The sequence below is a fragment of the Oncorhynchus tshawytscha genome, linkage group LG32, assembly GCF_018296145.1.
Source record: "Oncorhynchus tshawytscha isolate Ot180627B linkage group LG32, Otsh_v2.0, whole genome shotgun sequence".
Lineage (NCBI taxonomy): Eukaryota > Metazoa > Chordata > Actinopteri > Salmoniformes > Salmonidae > Oncorhynchus > Oncorhynchus tshawytscha.
Window position 1 is genome coordinate 5,767,938 of NC_056460.1, and position 16,875 is coordinate 5,784,812.

At 39.2% G+C, this 16,875-nt stretch overlaps 1 protein-coding gene across 2 annotated transcripts in view; it reads left to right on the plus strand.

Annotated features, from left to right (window-relative positions):
* Positions 1–16,647, plus strand: part of LOC112237706 (spastin) — a 28,988-nt gene extending 12,341 nt beyond the window's left edge. For both annotated transcript variants that reach the window (XM_024406305.2, XM_024406307.2), the window contains 11 exons: positions 164–257; positions 1,756–1,830; positions 2,483–2,554; positions 2,774–2,849; positions 3,115–3,206; positions 3,586–3,665; positions 6,216–6,258; positions 6,372–6,451; positions 11,683–11,753; positions 11,851–11,891; positions 16,381–16,647. In XM_024406305.2, coding sequence (XP_024262073.1) covers positions 164–257; positions 1,756–1,830; positions 2,483–2,554; positions 2,774–2,849; positions 3,115–3,206; positions 3,586–3,665; positions 6,216–6,258; positions 6,372–6,451; positions 11,683–11,753; positions 11,851–11,891; positions 16,381–16,506 — 850 coding nt within the window. In that variant the 3' untranslated portion in view covers positions 16,507–16,647. The remainder of the gene's footprint in view (positions 1–163; positions 258–1,755; positions 1,831–2,482; positions 2,555–2,773; positions 2,850–3,114; positions 3,207–3,585; positions 3,666–6,215; positions 6,259–6,371; positions 6,452–11,682; positions 11,754–11,850; positions 11,892–16,380) is intronic.
* The last annotated feature ends 228 nt before the right edge of the window (positions 16,648–16,875 follow it).

The window sequence follows — 16,875 nt, forward strand, 5'->3', positions numbered from 1 at the left end:
AGCACACTTTTTATAACGTTTTGACACTGAAAAGTTCTGCCTGCCTGTTTCAGTCTGTCTTTGCTGCCTAATTTATACAACCCAGGCAGAGTTGAGTATGTCTTTATTTCTGTATGGGAATGAGCACTCAGACCAGTCTCGTGTGTGTATGTGTGTGTTCCAGTGGCTCATCAGTGAGGTTCAAGGACATTGCTGGCCAGGAGCTGGCTAAGCAGGCCCTACAGGAAATAGTCATCCTGCCTGCACTGAGGCCAGAGGTGAGATTGGAGAGGAACAGCAATTCACTGGACAATGGAGTGTATATGGTAGTCTTTTCACAGGCTGTTATGGGCAGCCTCTTACAAAGTATCACCTCTCAGTAACATCGTCAGTAAAAATGTTGAGCAGCAACCTTTAATGTGGGCAGTCCTAACATAATGGTCTGTATTTTTTTGTTCTGTTGCTTTAACTAGACAAGTCAGTTAAGATCAAATTCTTATTTACAATGATGGCCTACAAAGGTGTCTCAGAGTATGAGTGCTAATCTAGGATCGGTTTTGACTTTTCAATCATAATGAATAAGGGGGAACCGTGGATACGAGCAAATGTGTTCAAGCTTTATAGGAGGGAATTTTTATTTTGTAGCACCAGTGCACCTAGAAAAATAATTGCCCGCTAACAATTGTTGTAATGATTAGGCTTCGTTGTACCACTTTGTTTCCGTGTGCCAAAGCCAGCGCTTCGGTTGCACCATTACTACAAAGAAAGCGCTTGTCTCTAGCCCAAACCGTTCGAAAGTTGTGACCATATTACCGGCGCTATGTTTTTCTCCCTTCTATTGCACATTGGCGCTGCAGCTGGATGCATCTCCATTGGTGGGCTGCATTTTACATTCTTAAACCATGTCGCAAGCCATTCTAAAACTAGTCGTGGGCCATTAACGCCTTGTTCAGTCATGTTACGAGAACAGTGGTAGACCTGATTACCAACAATGATGAGCCCTGGCAGAGTGGTGCCAGGATTTTTTTTATGGGGTCGCAGTGGAGAAGGTCATAAGCTTCAAGTTCCTCGGCATGCACATCACTGACAACCTGAAATGGTCCCTTCACACAGACAGTGTGGTGCGGAAAGCACGACAGCGCCTCTTCAACCTCAGGAGGCTGAAGAAATTTGTCTTGGCCCCTAGGATCCTCATAAACTTCGACAGATGGACCATTGAGAGCATCCTGTCAGGCTGTATCACAGCCTGGTATGGCAATTGTGCCATCCATGGCAGTGCGATGAGCCCAACACATCACCCGGTAGCACACTGCCTGCCCTCCAAGACATCTACGGCATCTGGTGTCACAGAAAGGCCAAGAAAATCAAGGAACTCAGCCACCCGAGCCACGGCTTGTTCACCCGTTACCATCTAGAAAGCGGAGACATTACAGGTGTATCAAAGCTGGGGCCGAGAGACTGAAAAACAGCTTTTATCTCCAGGCCATCAGACTGTTAAACAGTCACCACTAGCTGGCCTCCGCCCAGTACCCTGCCCTGAACCTTAGTCACTGTTCTAGCTGGCTACCACCAGGTACTCAAGACTGCTGCCCTATGTACATAGTCATTGAACACGGGTAACTTTAGTCATGTTTATGTACTGTTTTACCCACTTCATACTGTATGTATACAGTAAATGTTAAATCAGCCTATCAGAATCAATAAATTACTATGTATTGCTCTGTAATTTTGAACTTCAGGACTATGAAAAAGTGCTGAGTAGATGTTTTTTTCCAGTTGTTTACAGGCTTGAGGGCTCCAGCACGAGGCCTTCTGCTCTTTGGTCCTCCTGGCAACGGAAAGACGATGCTGGTGAGTGTGGTGCAGTGCCATGCGGTTTTGGCAAGAGACCGAATGAGAAATGATTAGGAGAGTGGGTCTTGGTTAGGCTCACAAAGATCACAAGTGATCATGATATAACATAACAACTGTCATAGAAAATGCACAAAACAATGCATTTGTAAAATCGTTATAATACAAGACTAATATAATTAATATAGACAGTGGATATAGTCCTTTCACTGGATTAGCTGGTTGAGACATCCTCTAACTACAAGATGCTTTGTCCAAGAGTAGAGTTGGTTTAGGTCTAAGTTTGTAAGTACATTTTATATGGTAGTACTTTGACAGTAGAGTACTATGACCGATGGCACAGAATGATGTAAGGATAGGCTAAATCTGTGGAAATGTATATTTTGTGTTTTTTGTTGTCATACAACATTGCATTATCCATTATGAATGTAGTTTAGCCATCATTCATGTACTCAATCTCACAAAATGTGTCTGACCTGCATTAAAACATGGTGATTCTATATAGAGCAGGAATTTGGATATGTTATCAAATTTAAAACAAAGCGAACAGAAAAAGAATGAATTTAAGGATTATAGAGCATATCGTTGAAAATATCTCAAAATAAGTATAATGTTCTGCTTTTGACATTTTTGCTCTTTCTTTTACGGATAGGCTAAAGCAGTGGCCATGGAGTCCAACGCCACATTCTTCAACATAAGTGCAGCCAGCTTGACCTCGAAATATGTGAGTACATTATTAGCGTAGAGATCTCTTTACACTTTTAATTTGTTACATTTTACATTTCTTTGCATGTTAGTTATTTAGCAGATGCTCTTATCCAGTGCAACTTAGTCAGTGCATTCAGCTGAGTTTAGCAGAAAAACAACCAAATATCAGTCATTTCAAGTAGACCCTTGTAGAAAAAAAGAGTAAACTCACTATTCTTTTGGTCTTTCCCTGTAGGTGGGGGAGGGAGAGAAGCTGGTGCGAGCTCTGTTTGCCGTCGCCAGAGAACTGCAACCCTCGATCATCTTCATAGGTAACTTTGACTTTGTTAGATAAACCAAGATGAATGCATAACTGTAATGAACTGGTCAAAAAAGCACATAACGATAATGATGTTTCATTACCTGCAATCTAATAATAAGCACAGATATTGTATGCAAGAAAGTTGCATTGTAGCATGTTGGCAAGACTTTTCTATTTAATAACTGATGGAAATGGAGTGTGCGACTATGCATAGAATACTAGGATAATGGGACCCTTCCATTCAGATTATGACTACAGTTACTTACCCCACACAGATGAGATTGACAGTCTACTCTGTGAGAGGAGAGAGGGAGAGCATGATGCCAGCAGACGACTCAAGACTGAGTTCTTGATTGAATTTGATGGGGTAAGGTGGTCTCTCCCTGTGTGTGTTTCTGCGTATGCATGCATGTGTGTTCCAGTGTTAATTTTGTGACCTGTTTATTTGTTTTGTTTTATGAGTTCATGAGCATATGCACACGTGTATGCAATGTTTGTCCCTGGAGGGATTCTGTGTGTTGGCCACATCCTGCAACCAGCCATGTCTGTTTAGGAGCTAGTCACACAAGAATTTCGCTACACCTGCTATAACATCTGCTAAACTGTGTACGCGACCAATAAACTTTTGATTGGATTTTTTTGTCCATATCCTGCATAAAAATTTTGCATCTTCCACATTAAATCTGTCCAAGAGATACATTGTCTCACTGTTTCTGCCAATAGTATTTATTTGTGTGTGTGTTCAGGTGCAGTCTGGTGGGGATGAGCGGGTGTTGGTGATGGGAGCCACCAACAGACCTCAGGAGCTGGACGAAGCTGTTCTTAGGTACTGTAGGCCAGTGTGGCTGGGGCAGGGGGTGCCCAGTTTTTTTTTTAGTATGCCACGGTTGTTTTCAATAGGACACAGGGTATTGCAATGGAAAACATGCAAATTGTTCATTAGTACCGCCCTACCTGTTTTTGTGTGCCTACTGAACACAACCCAGGTTTACTTTTCAGTTAAGGTCTCTCTGCCACAAGGTAGCACTGTCAAAGGGCAACTCTGCCACATGTAACATTTGGTTTGTTATTATGAAGTATTTAGTGATGTCATAAACAGTTTTTTTTGTGTAATTTTGTGATTTCATGGCTAATGACTGTTTAGTGATGAGCAAAACTGGAAATTGCTTCTCTGTTTTTTTTCAAGTAGGATCCCTTAGATGACTAATAAAAAGACATTATAGACAGTCATTTTCAGCTATCTATGGGGCTCCCAAGTGGCGCAGCAGTCTAAGGCACTGCAAGGGTGCAAGAGGCGTCACTACAGTCCCTAGTTTGTATCCACGCTGAAACACATGCGGCTGTGATTGGGAGTCAAAGGGCGGCGCGACGCCTGGGTTAGGCCAAAAAAACTCTTTATAGAACATGATCTTATTCGAACTCCCTGCTATGTGTTGCTCTGGTTGTCTTCGTCTAATACAGCAATGTAGGCCATTGGACCAATATTTATTTTCTATAAATATGTATTTTGAAACTCAGTCGGTGTCTCAACTTACTGTTGAGAGTTAGAATAATATAATTGTTTTATGTGGTTGTGCATCGCCAGTAACTAAATTAGTACATCAGCTTAAATGTTTTAGATTGATAAATTAGTCTAGTGGCCAGCTATCTAAACTTGTAGTAAGTATGGTCAAATTACCAACCGGGTGGGCCCTTTGATCATCAGTTATCATATGAAAAACTGCCAACATTTTCCTCCACCCTATGGAAAAATGTGTAGAATTGTATGAAGTGAGTTACTTCAAAACATACATTTTTTCTCTTCGCTGTCATGAGGGAGGCGGTTAAAATGTTTTGCTTGCAAGATGATGCTCAAAAACCTATAGAATGATATTTAGTTGACTTACTCCAATATTTTTCTGTGGCAAAACCACTCCGGCCATCACCGATGAAGTTGCAGCTCCGGCGGCCATTGCGCCCTTTTCCTAATAGCCTATAACACTTTATTTCAGATGCAGCAGGGTTAGCTACTTAGCCATGAGAGACTAGGATTCAATAGTGATTTGCCTGTAAATGTCTTAATAAATGTTCTAACAGGCCTACATGTTGTTTGGACATTTGTTTAAGACAGTCGCTAAGTTTAACTCGACTGTGATTGTTGGAAAAACGTATTTCTGATGTAGAAGTTGGGCTAGCTAGCGTACTTGCTAAGCATCAAATACGGTAACTTATGGTTAGCATTTGTTAGCATCTAACTCCTTTTTTTTGTGTGTAATGCAGTTGATTGGTTACAATGATATTAACATATATTCAGAATTCTGTTCATGCAAGCGTTATAATAATATTATTACAACCCAAAAGGAATGTGAAATGCACTTAACTTATGATAAGCTTCATCTGGGCTTGCTAGCGAGCTAAGCTAACTGCAGACTAGGCAGAGTATTGCATCGTGGGAGGTGAAATGCACCCCGGAAATTGTAGTTCATTTTTTACTTTTTATTTGTACTTAAGTTTATTTTGATATTTTTTTGCTAATATTTTCTTACTTAAATTTTTTTTTTGCATTGTTGGTTTAGGGCTTGTAAGTAAGCATTTCACGGTAAGGTCTACCTGTTGTATTCGGCACGTGACAAATAAAATGTGATTTGACTATACTGTAGATGAGGGCAATGCACAAGTTTAGAAAATGAGGAATCATGCAGTATGACTAACAAAAAATGATAAAACATCAAAATGTGTATCAAATCCTACAGTAGTTCATATACACTGTGTGCAACTTAAACCAAAGGATGTTTTGTACAAACATCCTTTGGTCTAAGTTGAACACCCTTTTGCACTCAGAACAGCCTGAATTCGTCCGGGCATGGACTCTACAAGGTGTCAAGTGTTCCACGGGGATGCTGGCCCATGTTGTGTGTCAAGTTGGCTTGATATCCTTTGGGGAAACTGGAAACTGTTGTGTGAACACGGGAAACGGTTGTGTGAAAACCCAAGCAGCATTGCAGTTCTTGACACAGCCAAACCTGTGCGCCTGGCACTTACTACCATACCCAATTCAAAGGCACTTAAATATTTTGTATTGCCCATTCACCCTCTGAATGGCACACATACACAATCCATGTTTCAATTGTCTCAAGGCCTAAAAATCCTTTAACCTGTATCCTTCCCTTAATCTACACTGATTGAAGTGGATTTAACAACTGACATCAATAAGGGATCAAAGCTTTCATCTGGATTCACCTGGTCAGTCTGTCATTGAAAGAGCAGGTGTTCCTAAAGTTTTGTTCACTCAGTGTATCCTAACAGCATAATAACTGGTTATAAAGTGGTGGAATTGTCATTTAAGGCTTCAAGGCATACCCAATGGTACATGTTCTCAAACTGTTTCTATTCACAGGCGATTTGCAAAACGGGTGTACGTGGCTTTACCAACAGAAGAGGTATGTTAAGAAACCTATTAATTCAATTTACAACTGTAGCCATACAGTAAACAAATCACATTCCCCCATACAATTTCCCTGCAAAAATGTATATAATTGTGTGTTGTGTATAGACACGGCTAAAACTGGTCAAGAACCTTTTGGAGAAGCACGGAAATCCTCTCGCACAGAAAGAACTGTCACAGCTAGCCAGGTAAACTGACTTGGAAACCTACCTAATATGTTATGCACTTTTAGATATCCTTTACCATGGTATGAATGAACTTTTTACAATAGGTAGTTGATAGAGCATTAGATATAGTGATAGATCATGATATCCATATATCTTTATAATATAACATGTTTTGTTCACTGTAATCCTTTCAAAATGATGGATAAATAAAGAGATTTCAATAGATATATTAATATATAGAGACATAATGTTATATTTGAAATGTTTGCTATCTCTCTATACTTTCAGAATGACATACAGAGATATACAGTCACGTCTAAAATTATTGGCAACCTAGATAAAGATGAGCAAAACTATATTATTGTATGCTAATACAATTGCTCAGTGAAAGATTTTCTTGAACAAGTAATCTAAAAAAGATAGTTTTCAATACTCCGGCACCCTCCCCTTGGATAATGGTACTTTATTTAAAAACATTTTTATTTATTTAACTAGGCAAGTCAGTTAAAAACTAATTCTTATTTACAATGACAGCCTACCCCGGGCCAAACCTGGACGACGCTGGTCCAATTGTGCACCGCCCTATGGGACTGAGCCTTTTTCTCAAATGTTTTATGAGATTGAAGAACACCAGTGGCGACCCTTCATTCAGGGCAGGTGGGGCTGTTTTGAGCCCCACATTTTTAGCAATTGTTTTGAAAATATATATTATCCATATATTTTTGGGGGGGGCTTGTCTGTTTTGCATGTTATTTTGGCATTAATACGTATCACATATCAGTTTACAAACAATGTAAAAAATATATATAAGTCATTCAGTTAATAAAGCTGCATACCATACACACATGGTCTCTTTTTTTGTTTTCTTGAGTAAGGCAGCTCCAAAATGCAGGTATTTCAGCCTAGCTCAGTGCTTTCTGTTGGTGGTGGGGCGAGCCAGCAGAAAATAGGAGCATTGTGCCGTGATTGGCTCAGTGTTCTGTCACTCATGGGGACACTACGCCATCGCCAAGTTCATGTCCTTAGTAAGGGTAGACATCCAAAATTTCAGCCCTTTGGGTCCTGCCGTGGAGTTATTACAAGTGCCCTTCCAAGAAGGCTCAAGGTCACTGGCCACAGATAAAATTATGTAAATCACGTTATATGTACAGTAGCTTTTATTGGACTGATCATGTCAACATCTTAATTTCAAAGTCTTAGCTAGCAGTCATCATCATGAATCAAGTCGACAATCTACTGGCAAATTCTTTTCATATGAAGATAAATAATGAAGATAAATTATAGATAAAACGTATCGGTGCTCATCGGCCATAAAGATTACACAACAAGTTGGAAATCACAAATTGAACAATGAGTCGTTTGGAAGGAATCAGTGACTAACTGCAAGCATTGCAATGCAACCACTAACGTTCGCCTGCTATTCAATGGAGTGGCTGTGTGTTATTTTTGTTTGAGTTGCCATCATAAATCCAGTGAATGCCAGACTTTGATGACAAAATTTGCCCACAAAGGACCGCTGTGCCACCTTCACAAGGCGAGTCCAAAAATGTCTTGTATGCTGCTACATAAATTATGTAATATGCAAGGGAGATATGTATACTGTAGCTAAGAAAGTAATACTAAGTGTATGTTGTGTAGTAAGCTGTTAGTAGCCCACCCTAAAAATGTGGTATATTTTCAGCTCTTAATTTTGCCTACTGTTCTAACTTGGTGGTGCACATGAAGCCTTTAACCTGTTTTAGAGAAATGTAGTCATTGAATATTGTAAGCGCTTTCATTCTGTTTATATGCCCCCTTTGTTTATCCTACGGTTCTGACTTGTTGTACAGTACTGTAAGAACGGCCAATGTTCTGAATTCTGTTGCTGTACATTTCAAAAGTGCTGAACAAATAGTTATACTGACTACGTCCTTCGTCGCTTGCTCATTAAAGTCTTAATCAAAATTACGGATTGCCTCTTATCCGCTTGTCGCCCCCTTATGCCATAGTTTGTACATTTCAATTGTCAGTAGAAACCACATTTGTTTAAGCAAGTCAGCCATATCAGCTATGTTTTTTAAATTTTTATGTAAAGGCAGTAAATGAGTCTGGATGAACTGTTTCACTGCCAGACAAGGCTCCGCTGAAAGCCAGGTGTAGCAGTGGTAAGGTGTTAGGGCCCCAACAGCAGAGTCCCAACAGTTTGTGGGCATCGTTTGTCAGCGTTCTAGTGCAATTAATGTATTGTGTAGTGGCTTTGCTGGCATGCGTCCCACATTTTTTTGTTTTGTTTTCCCACCAAGATTTACATGCTAAAATCCCCACTGGAGAGCACATACAGAATCTTTCCAGATCCTTGATATCCTTTGGTCTGCGCTTATGGACTGCCTTCTTCAATTCAAACCACATGTTTTTAATGAGGTTCAAGTCCGGAGACTGAGATGGCCATTGCAAAATAGATTTGTTTGGTCAGTTAACCATTTCATTGTGGATTCTGATGTTGTGCTTGGGGTTATTGTCTTGCTGGAATATCCACTTACGTTGAAGTTTCAGCCTCCTGGCATAGGCAACCAGATTTTTGCCTGAAATGTCCTGGTACTTGCTTCCAATTTATGATGACGTTGACCTTAACAAGGACCCCAGGACCAGTGGAAGCAAAACAGCTCCATAACATCCAATATCGACTTTTTAAATAGACAGCCAATTTGTTTTCAGCACATTAACTTCCATGACTGATCAAAACTCGTTTTCTCATGGCTCCATCTTGTCACTCTGTAGCAGATATTGTGGTGAGCAATATGTTTGGACCATAAAATCGCAAAAAAAATCACTGTTTTCAATCGAAATTCATGTAGAATCATGACAATCGCAATACATATCGTTGGACCCTAATTATTGTGATAATATTGTATCGTGAGGTCCCTGGCAATTCCCAGCCCTAGTAGGTATGAGGTTTTCTTCTTCCTTTCTCCTCCTTTCAATGCCAAGCTTTATTTTTGTGTTATCTGAACACGGCAAGCGTTCCAATCCAAGTGTCAATGCCGTTTAGCAAACTCCAGGAGTTTACATTAGTTGGTTGCTCTCAATAAAGGCTCTTTTCTGGCAACCCTTCCAAAGAGCCTATTGGCATGGAGGTGGCATCTACGTGTAGATTTGGAGACTTGGTGACCCCAAGCAGTGACCAAGTTCTGTAATTTTCCAACTTTAGCCCTTCAATATTCTTTGCCTCCCAAACTATCTTCCTTACTGTGTGTGGGGACAAGATACACTTTTTTTCCAATACCAGGCAAGTTTGAAACTTCTTAATTGTTGCCCCTTAATTGTTGTGTTCTGTTTTATAGCTTTTTTTGTACCCATTGCCTGATTTGATGTTCAACAACCATTTGTCGGTTTTGTTTTGTGAATTTTCACATGGTGACGGATGACAATGGGATTTTACATGCGTGTTACCTCATTGTTATACCCTATTGAAACCATGGAAGGACACAATACAGTTGCTTAAAATGAGATTCATTAAAAAGTAGAATGTAAATGAAATAGAATTTTGTATGATTTTATAAAAATATTTAGGGTTGCCAATCATTTTGACACCTGTCATATATATATATATATATATATATATATATATATATATATATATATATTAATTAATTAATTAGCGGTCGACTGATTATGATTTTTCAATACCGATACCGATTATTGGAGGACCAAAAAAGCCAATACCGATTAATCGGCCGATTTTGTATTTATTAATTATTTTACTATTTTTTTAAAGTTATTATTATTTTTAAATATATATATTTGTAATAATGATAAATACAACAATACTGAATGAACAATGAACCCTTTTATTTTAACTTAATATAATACATAAATAAAATCAATTTAGTCTCAAATAATGAAACATGTTTAAATAATGCAAAAACAAAGTGTTGGAGAAGAAATTAAAAGTGCCATGTAAAAAAAGCTAACATTTAAGTTCCTTGCTCAGAACATGAGAACATATGAAAGCTGGTGGTTCAATATTCCCAGTTCTTCAATATTCCCAGTTAAGAAGTTGGTTGTAGTTAGGTTGTAGTTATTATAGAAATTATGACGCGTTGACTATCTCTCTCTACACCATTTGTATTTCATATACCTGTGACTATTGATTGTTCTTATAAGCACTTTACTATTGCCAGCCTAATCTTGGGAGTTGATAGGCTTGAAGTCATAAACAGCGCTGTGCTTCAAGCACTGCTAAGAGCTGCTCACAAACGCAGTAAAGTGCTGTTTGAATGAATGCTTACCAGCCTGCTGCCTACCACCGCTCAGTCAGACTGCTCTATCAAATATCAAATCATAGACTTAATTATAATAAACACACAGAAATACAAGCCTTTGATCATTAATATGGTCAAATCCAGAAACTATAATTTTGAAAACAAAACGTTTATTCTTTCAGTGAAATACGTAACCATTCCGTATTTCATCGTACGGGTGGCAACCCTAAGTCTAAATATTGCTGTTACATTGCACAACCTTCAATGTTATGTCATAATTATGTAAAATTCTGGCAAATTAATTATGGCCTTTGTTAAGAAGAAAGTTCACAACGAGCCAGGCGGCCCACACTGTTGCACATACCCTGACACTGCTTGCACTGAACGCAAGAGAAGTGACACAATTTCCCTAGTTAATATTGCCTGCTAACATGTATTTATTTGAACTAAATATGCAGGTTAAAAAAATATATATACTTCTGTGTATTGATTTTAAGAAGGACATTGATGTTTATGGTAAGGTACATTTGTGCAACGAATGTGCTTTTTTCGCGAATGCTCCAGTTATTTATTTATATTATTTTATACTAAAACAATTGCTCAGATTGTTTAACAAGTATAAAAAAAACAAGTACAAACAAATATAAAATATTATATATATAATATTGCTCATAATATAGCTCAGTATTTGTATTATTTATTTTAGTCGTTTTTTGCTAATCTTTATCAAGGGTGACAATTTTGGACCTGACTGTACAGAGATCTAAGAAATGTAGATAAATAAAAAATATCTTTAACCTTTATTTAAGTAAGAACAAATTCTTATTTACCGGGGAATAGTAGTTTAACTGCCTAGTTCAGGGGGCAGAATGACAATTTTACCTTGTACGCTCAGGGATTCGATCCTGCAACCTTTCGGCCCAATGCTCTAACTACTAGGCTATCTGCGCCCAAACTTAATTTAATATTGTGGTATAATGGAAATCCTTGGTATATGTGTAATCCTTGCAGAATGACAGAAGGCTATTCTGGCAGTGACCTGACCTCGCTGGCCAAAGATGCGTCCCTCGGTCCCATCAGAGGTAAGCGGCATAATTCATTCATTTGAATCGATACAGCAATTGGTCTCTTTACAAATGTGTGTATTTGTTTCCTAATGCAATCTATTTCAATTCTCAGAGTTGCGTCCAGAACAAGTCAGGAACATGGCCGCAAACGAGGTATGTTTACACTATTCACTGTATACATCACACTAAGGCTGAATAATAAACCAAACACTTTGACCAATCAACCACTTGTATCCCAACTGCCACTTGTCAATGTTCCAAAATTCAAAACCCATTTGCAAGCATTGTCTCCTTCTGCGACCTGTTTTGTAGCATGATACGCTATGAAGCAAAACGGCATCTCTTTACTGCAGCACAAATAGCACCAAAGCAACTCGCCAGTTGACTTAGCCTGCCTGCTCATAGTGCCTGATAGCTAGTTCTAACGGCTAGCTTCACTGACAAACACAAGGATGGAACTTAACAAGCTAGTGATTTTGGGCACTGATGAACAGCGTGTAGCTTGTCCTTCAATTACAGCATGCTGATAAAGTTGTAGACGTGTTCTCATATATCAGTCTGTAGAACCGCATGTTTCTCTAAACAGTGTCGGGTCAGCTGAGCATAGCAGACTCTCTACTGGACTAACTTGTTTTCATGCACTTTTTAAAACTTAAAAAATACTACTCCTTCAAGCACAAAACACCTTAGCTAGATGTAAAATTGCAAGACTAAGACCTCGGCAAAAACTTAAAAGCAAATGATTATCTTAGATGCATTCTGACAATTTTGAGGGCAAAGTAGTAGTGGCCATGTTGTTGCTAGGTAACGGTTTAAAATTCATGGATAAAAGTTGCTGCCAAGGACACTGAATCGGCACGGTATGCCCACTCAGTAAAGAGGCTGCCAAAGGTTCAGTGGAGCCCTCGTAGACTCGACAACTAGCAATCGAGATTGACACGTGAACGCGCATATTGAGTGATAGTGTTCGGTTTGAGAATCAATGGCTAGTTTTTTTTTCCAAGTTTTTAAAAATTAAACCGTTATTTAAAAAGGCAAGTCAGTTAAGAACAAATTCTTATTTACAATGATGGCCTAGGAACAGTGGGTTAACTGCCTTGTCCAGGGGCAGAACAACAGAGTTTTACCTTGTCAGCTCGGAAACCTTCCGGTTACTAGTCCAACGCTCTAGTTGATGACTACCCTTCGGGCAGCTTGTCTACAGAGTGGTCATCCTGTGCCAACTTGGTGCCCTTGGCAGCATGTTCTACCTATGAATCTTGGCGTGTTATTTATTAGGGCATGTTTGGGTGGGTGATATTTGGGAAAATCTATTCCACGATATGCTACTCCAAATATATGATATTAGCTCACCTATAATTCCATACTGTGCTATTTTTGTGCTTATTTATTATAGTCACATTCTCATTTTAAAAAAGCCATATGAGTTTTTTATTAACTTTTTTATTGAAAAGTGATGCAAAGAAAAAGGGAATCCATTGTAAAAACATTAAACAACCTTAATGTAACATCTAGAGACATCACCTTAACCTTTTCATATAATCATTTTTTAAATTATTCATAGGGACCAGGGTTTGAGTTAAAATAATTGCTGGGGCTGAGTGTGCTGACTCTTTGTTAAGGTCCCTGGAAAACCAGACGCGACCAGAGCAGACTGACACGTAACCCAAACCGTCTGTGCGAGTGCGCCATCGTGCATAAATTAAGTTAGCCCCCCCACACCAAACGCGATCACGACACGCAGGTTAAAATATCAAAACTAACATTTATGGAGATTTAGCTAGCCAGCTTGCACTTGCTAGCTAATTTATGCTATTTAGCTAGCTTGCTGTTGCTAGCAAATTTGTCCTGGGATATAAATATTGAGTTGTTATTTTACCTGAAATGCAGAAGGTCCTCTACTCCGACAATCAATCCACACATAAAACGGTGAACCAAATCGTTTCTAGTCATCTCTCCTCCTTCCAGGCTTTTTCTTCTCTGGACTTTATATTGCGATTGGCAACTTTCATAAATTTGGTGCATTACCGCCACTGACCTGGTTCGTCTTTCATAACCAATGAGATGGCACGTGGGTACCTGCTTCTATAAACCAATGAGGAGATGGGAGAGGCAGGACTTGCAGCGCGATCTGTGTCACAAATAGAACTGACTTCTATTTTAGCCCTTGGCAACGCAGACGCTCGTTGGCGCACGCGAGCAGTGTGGGTGCAATAATTGAATAATATATTTCTACATTTATTTTGCAATGCACGCGACGTGAGCGGTTGATTTGATTTGTAGTCAGGGTATGAGCATTTGATAGATTTCCCTCAAGTCATTAGATGCAGAGGGTGGGGTGGGAATTGCCTTCGCTAAGCCCGCCACAGAATATTTGTGCAACCAATCACAGCGCTCCATTGGATAACAACCGTCACTAACCAGAATCCAATCCGTCCAGGTCACATTTGAAATGCAAGGAAGCCGATGACTGCAGTTGCAAAAACAGAGTTTTCATCAACAAATTAATTGTTTAAATAAATGGTTTAAATGGCTAAATAATTTATCAGTGCACCAGGGGTACTTACGATTGTGATTCCTGAAATGCAGAGCCTGTTGGACTAGTTTTCAAATCCAAAATTATACTTTTGTTCTGTTGTTTTCTAGCTGGTTCGCTAGCTGCACAAGCCGCCATTGAAAACACTGCTAACGCTAGTTAGCTAGCCAGTTAATTATAACTTGTTTCCTCCAAATGTATGTTAGCTAGCTATATTATGAATACAGCCTTGAGTCTTCTTGGGTATGAAGCTACAAGCTTGCCACACCTATAGTTGGGGAGTTTATCCCATTCTTCTCTGCAAATCCTCTCAAGCTCTGTCAGGTTGGACGGGGAGCTTTGCTGCACAGCTATTGGCTGTGTGCTTAGGGGCGTTGTCCTGATAGAAGGTGAAACTTCACCCCAGTCTGAGGTCTTGAGCGCTCTGGAGCAGGTTTTCATTAAGGATTTCTCTGTATTTTCCTCTGTTCATCTTTTCCTTGATCCTGACTAGTCTGCCAGTCCCTGCTGCTGAAAAACATCCCCACACCATGATGCTTCACCGTAGCAATGGTGCCAGGTTATCTCCAGACGTGACACTTGGCATTCAGGCCAGAGAATCTTGTTTCTCACTACTGTCAGAGAGTCCTTTAAGTGCCTTTTGGCAAACTCCAAGCTGGCTGTCATGTGCCTTTTACTGAGGAGTGGCTTCCGTCTGGCCACCATAAAAGCCTGATTGGTGGAGTGCAGAGAAGGTTCTCCCATCGCCACAGATGTTGTTGTTTAATCTTAGAAAATGAATTTAATTGGAATTCTATATTTTTACATTTCACAGTTAATGAAGTTAATGCACATAGTATACGACATGGACTGTAGGATTTGCTTTTAATAATTTCAACCTATATTATTATCATTCCAGTATAATCATTCCAGGAATTGAATTCAATTTGGAATTTGTGGATTTGGATTCTTGGAATTGACCTAACATTGGAATTCAGAGGACTGGAATTATAATTGAATTAAATGGAATTTACTGGGACAGAGAATTTAATTTTGAATTGAATTTATGTAAATGACCACAACCCTGGTATTTTACACCCAAAAATGAAGAAAAAAATGATCTCCTGATGTGGTTTAAGCATTGTTGTGGACTTTAGTACATCAAATTTAGTTGTTTTATATTAAAAAAGTGAGATCGAAAACCTGAAGGGAAAATCTGAAACTTGTAAAAACTAAACAGAGAAAATGGAATTTGGGGGAAAAATTAACAGAATTTAGGCAAAAAATCCTCAAGTCTGTCACCTGTAAAAGGTCAAATGATTATTCCAGGATTCTCTGATTCTTTCCATAGCCACAAGGAGTAGGGGTGCTGCACCCCTTGAAAAATCATCATAAAAATATATATATATATATATATATATATATATATATATATATATTTGTCACAAAAGTAGTGCGCTGGGCCTTCACTAGTCCTGTATTGGTGGACCAATATAGCTGTCTGTAGCACAGACATCTTCCCCCTAAAATCTTCCAGTGTCTATGACTCTTTCTGAGCCTCTAGATGCCTCAGCACAGTGAGTCTAACATAGTTCCTCTGACATAGTGGATCCTAGTCCCATCCTTCTTCAGACTAATTTCTTCCTCCTTCAACTTGCTGGGGCTGCGGCAGTGGTGTGGCCCCTGCAGGATCTCTATTGGTTCCATTGCAACAGGCAAGCTCAAGTATTTGCAGCATTCACAATGTGCTTCATTCACAAAGTTAAATATATACTTTTAATGAAAAACCCTGTGTTGTCTGTGTTGTCCATCTTGTCTTACTTTTTTAAATTTTTTATCCTTGCACCCTCTCCCACGGGAGGCCTTTTGCCTATTGCCGGGCCATCGTTGTAAATAAGAATTTGTTCCTAATTGACGGGCTGGTAAAATAAAGGTTACATTTTTAAATAACTCTTAATGGTTGCAAAACTTTTTTCCTACAGAAAATGAAAACGAGCGCTTCTCATTGGACAGGTTGAGGTGTTCCCTCACACTTTCATTCGGTTTTCTTACTTTTGATGTGAATGAATGAACCGCCCTGCTGTTGTCGCACCCTTCATCGCTGTAGTGTTCTGTGCCTTTGTGCAGGTGAGGAATATCAGGTTCTCTGATTTCGTGGAGTCACTGAAGAAGATCAAGAGGAGTGTCGGACCACAAACGCTGGACCTGTATGTGCGCTGGAACAAGGACTATGGGGACACCACTGGTGTATGAGACGAGAGGGGACACAGTCTCTGTCCTAACCCTGAACCTCCATTGAGGCAGTGGATTGAAAAGTGTTTTGACGGTGGTTTTTGTTATTGTTTTACTTTTAACTCTAAGGACTGTTCAAATAAACTATTGTGTGTTATGATACAGCTGTTGTCTTCCAAACTATTATAGTCACAGTGATTTTTATGAATAAATACGTATAAATATCCTTAAATTTGAAATTATTAATTAAACGGTACATTGAGAAAAGGCACATGTACAGTGCATTTAGAAAGTATTAAGACCCCTTTTTTTTCATGACGAAGACCCCTTTTTCCACATTTTATGTTACTGCCTTATTTTTGAATGCACTGTACATAAGTATCCCGTTGT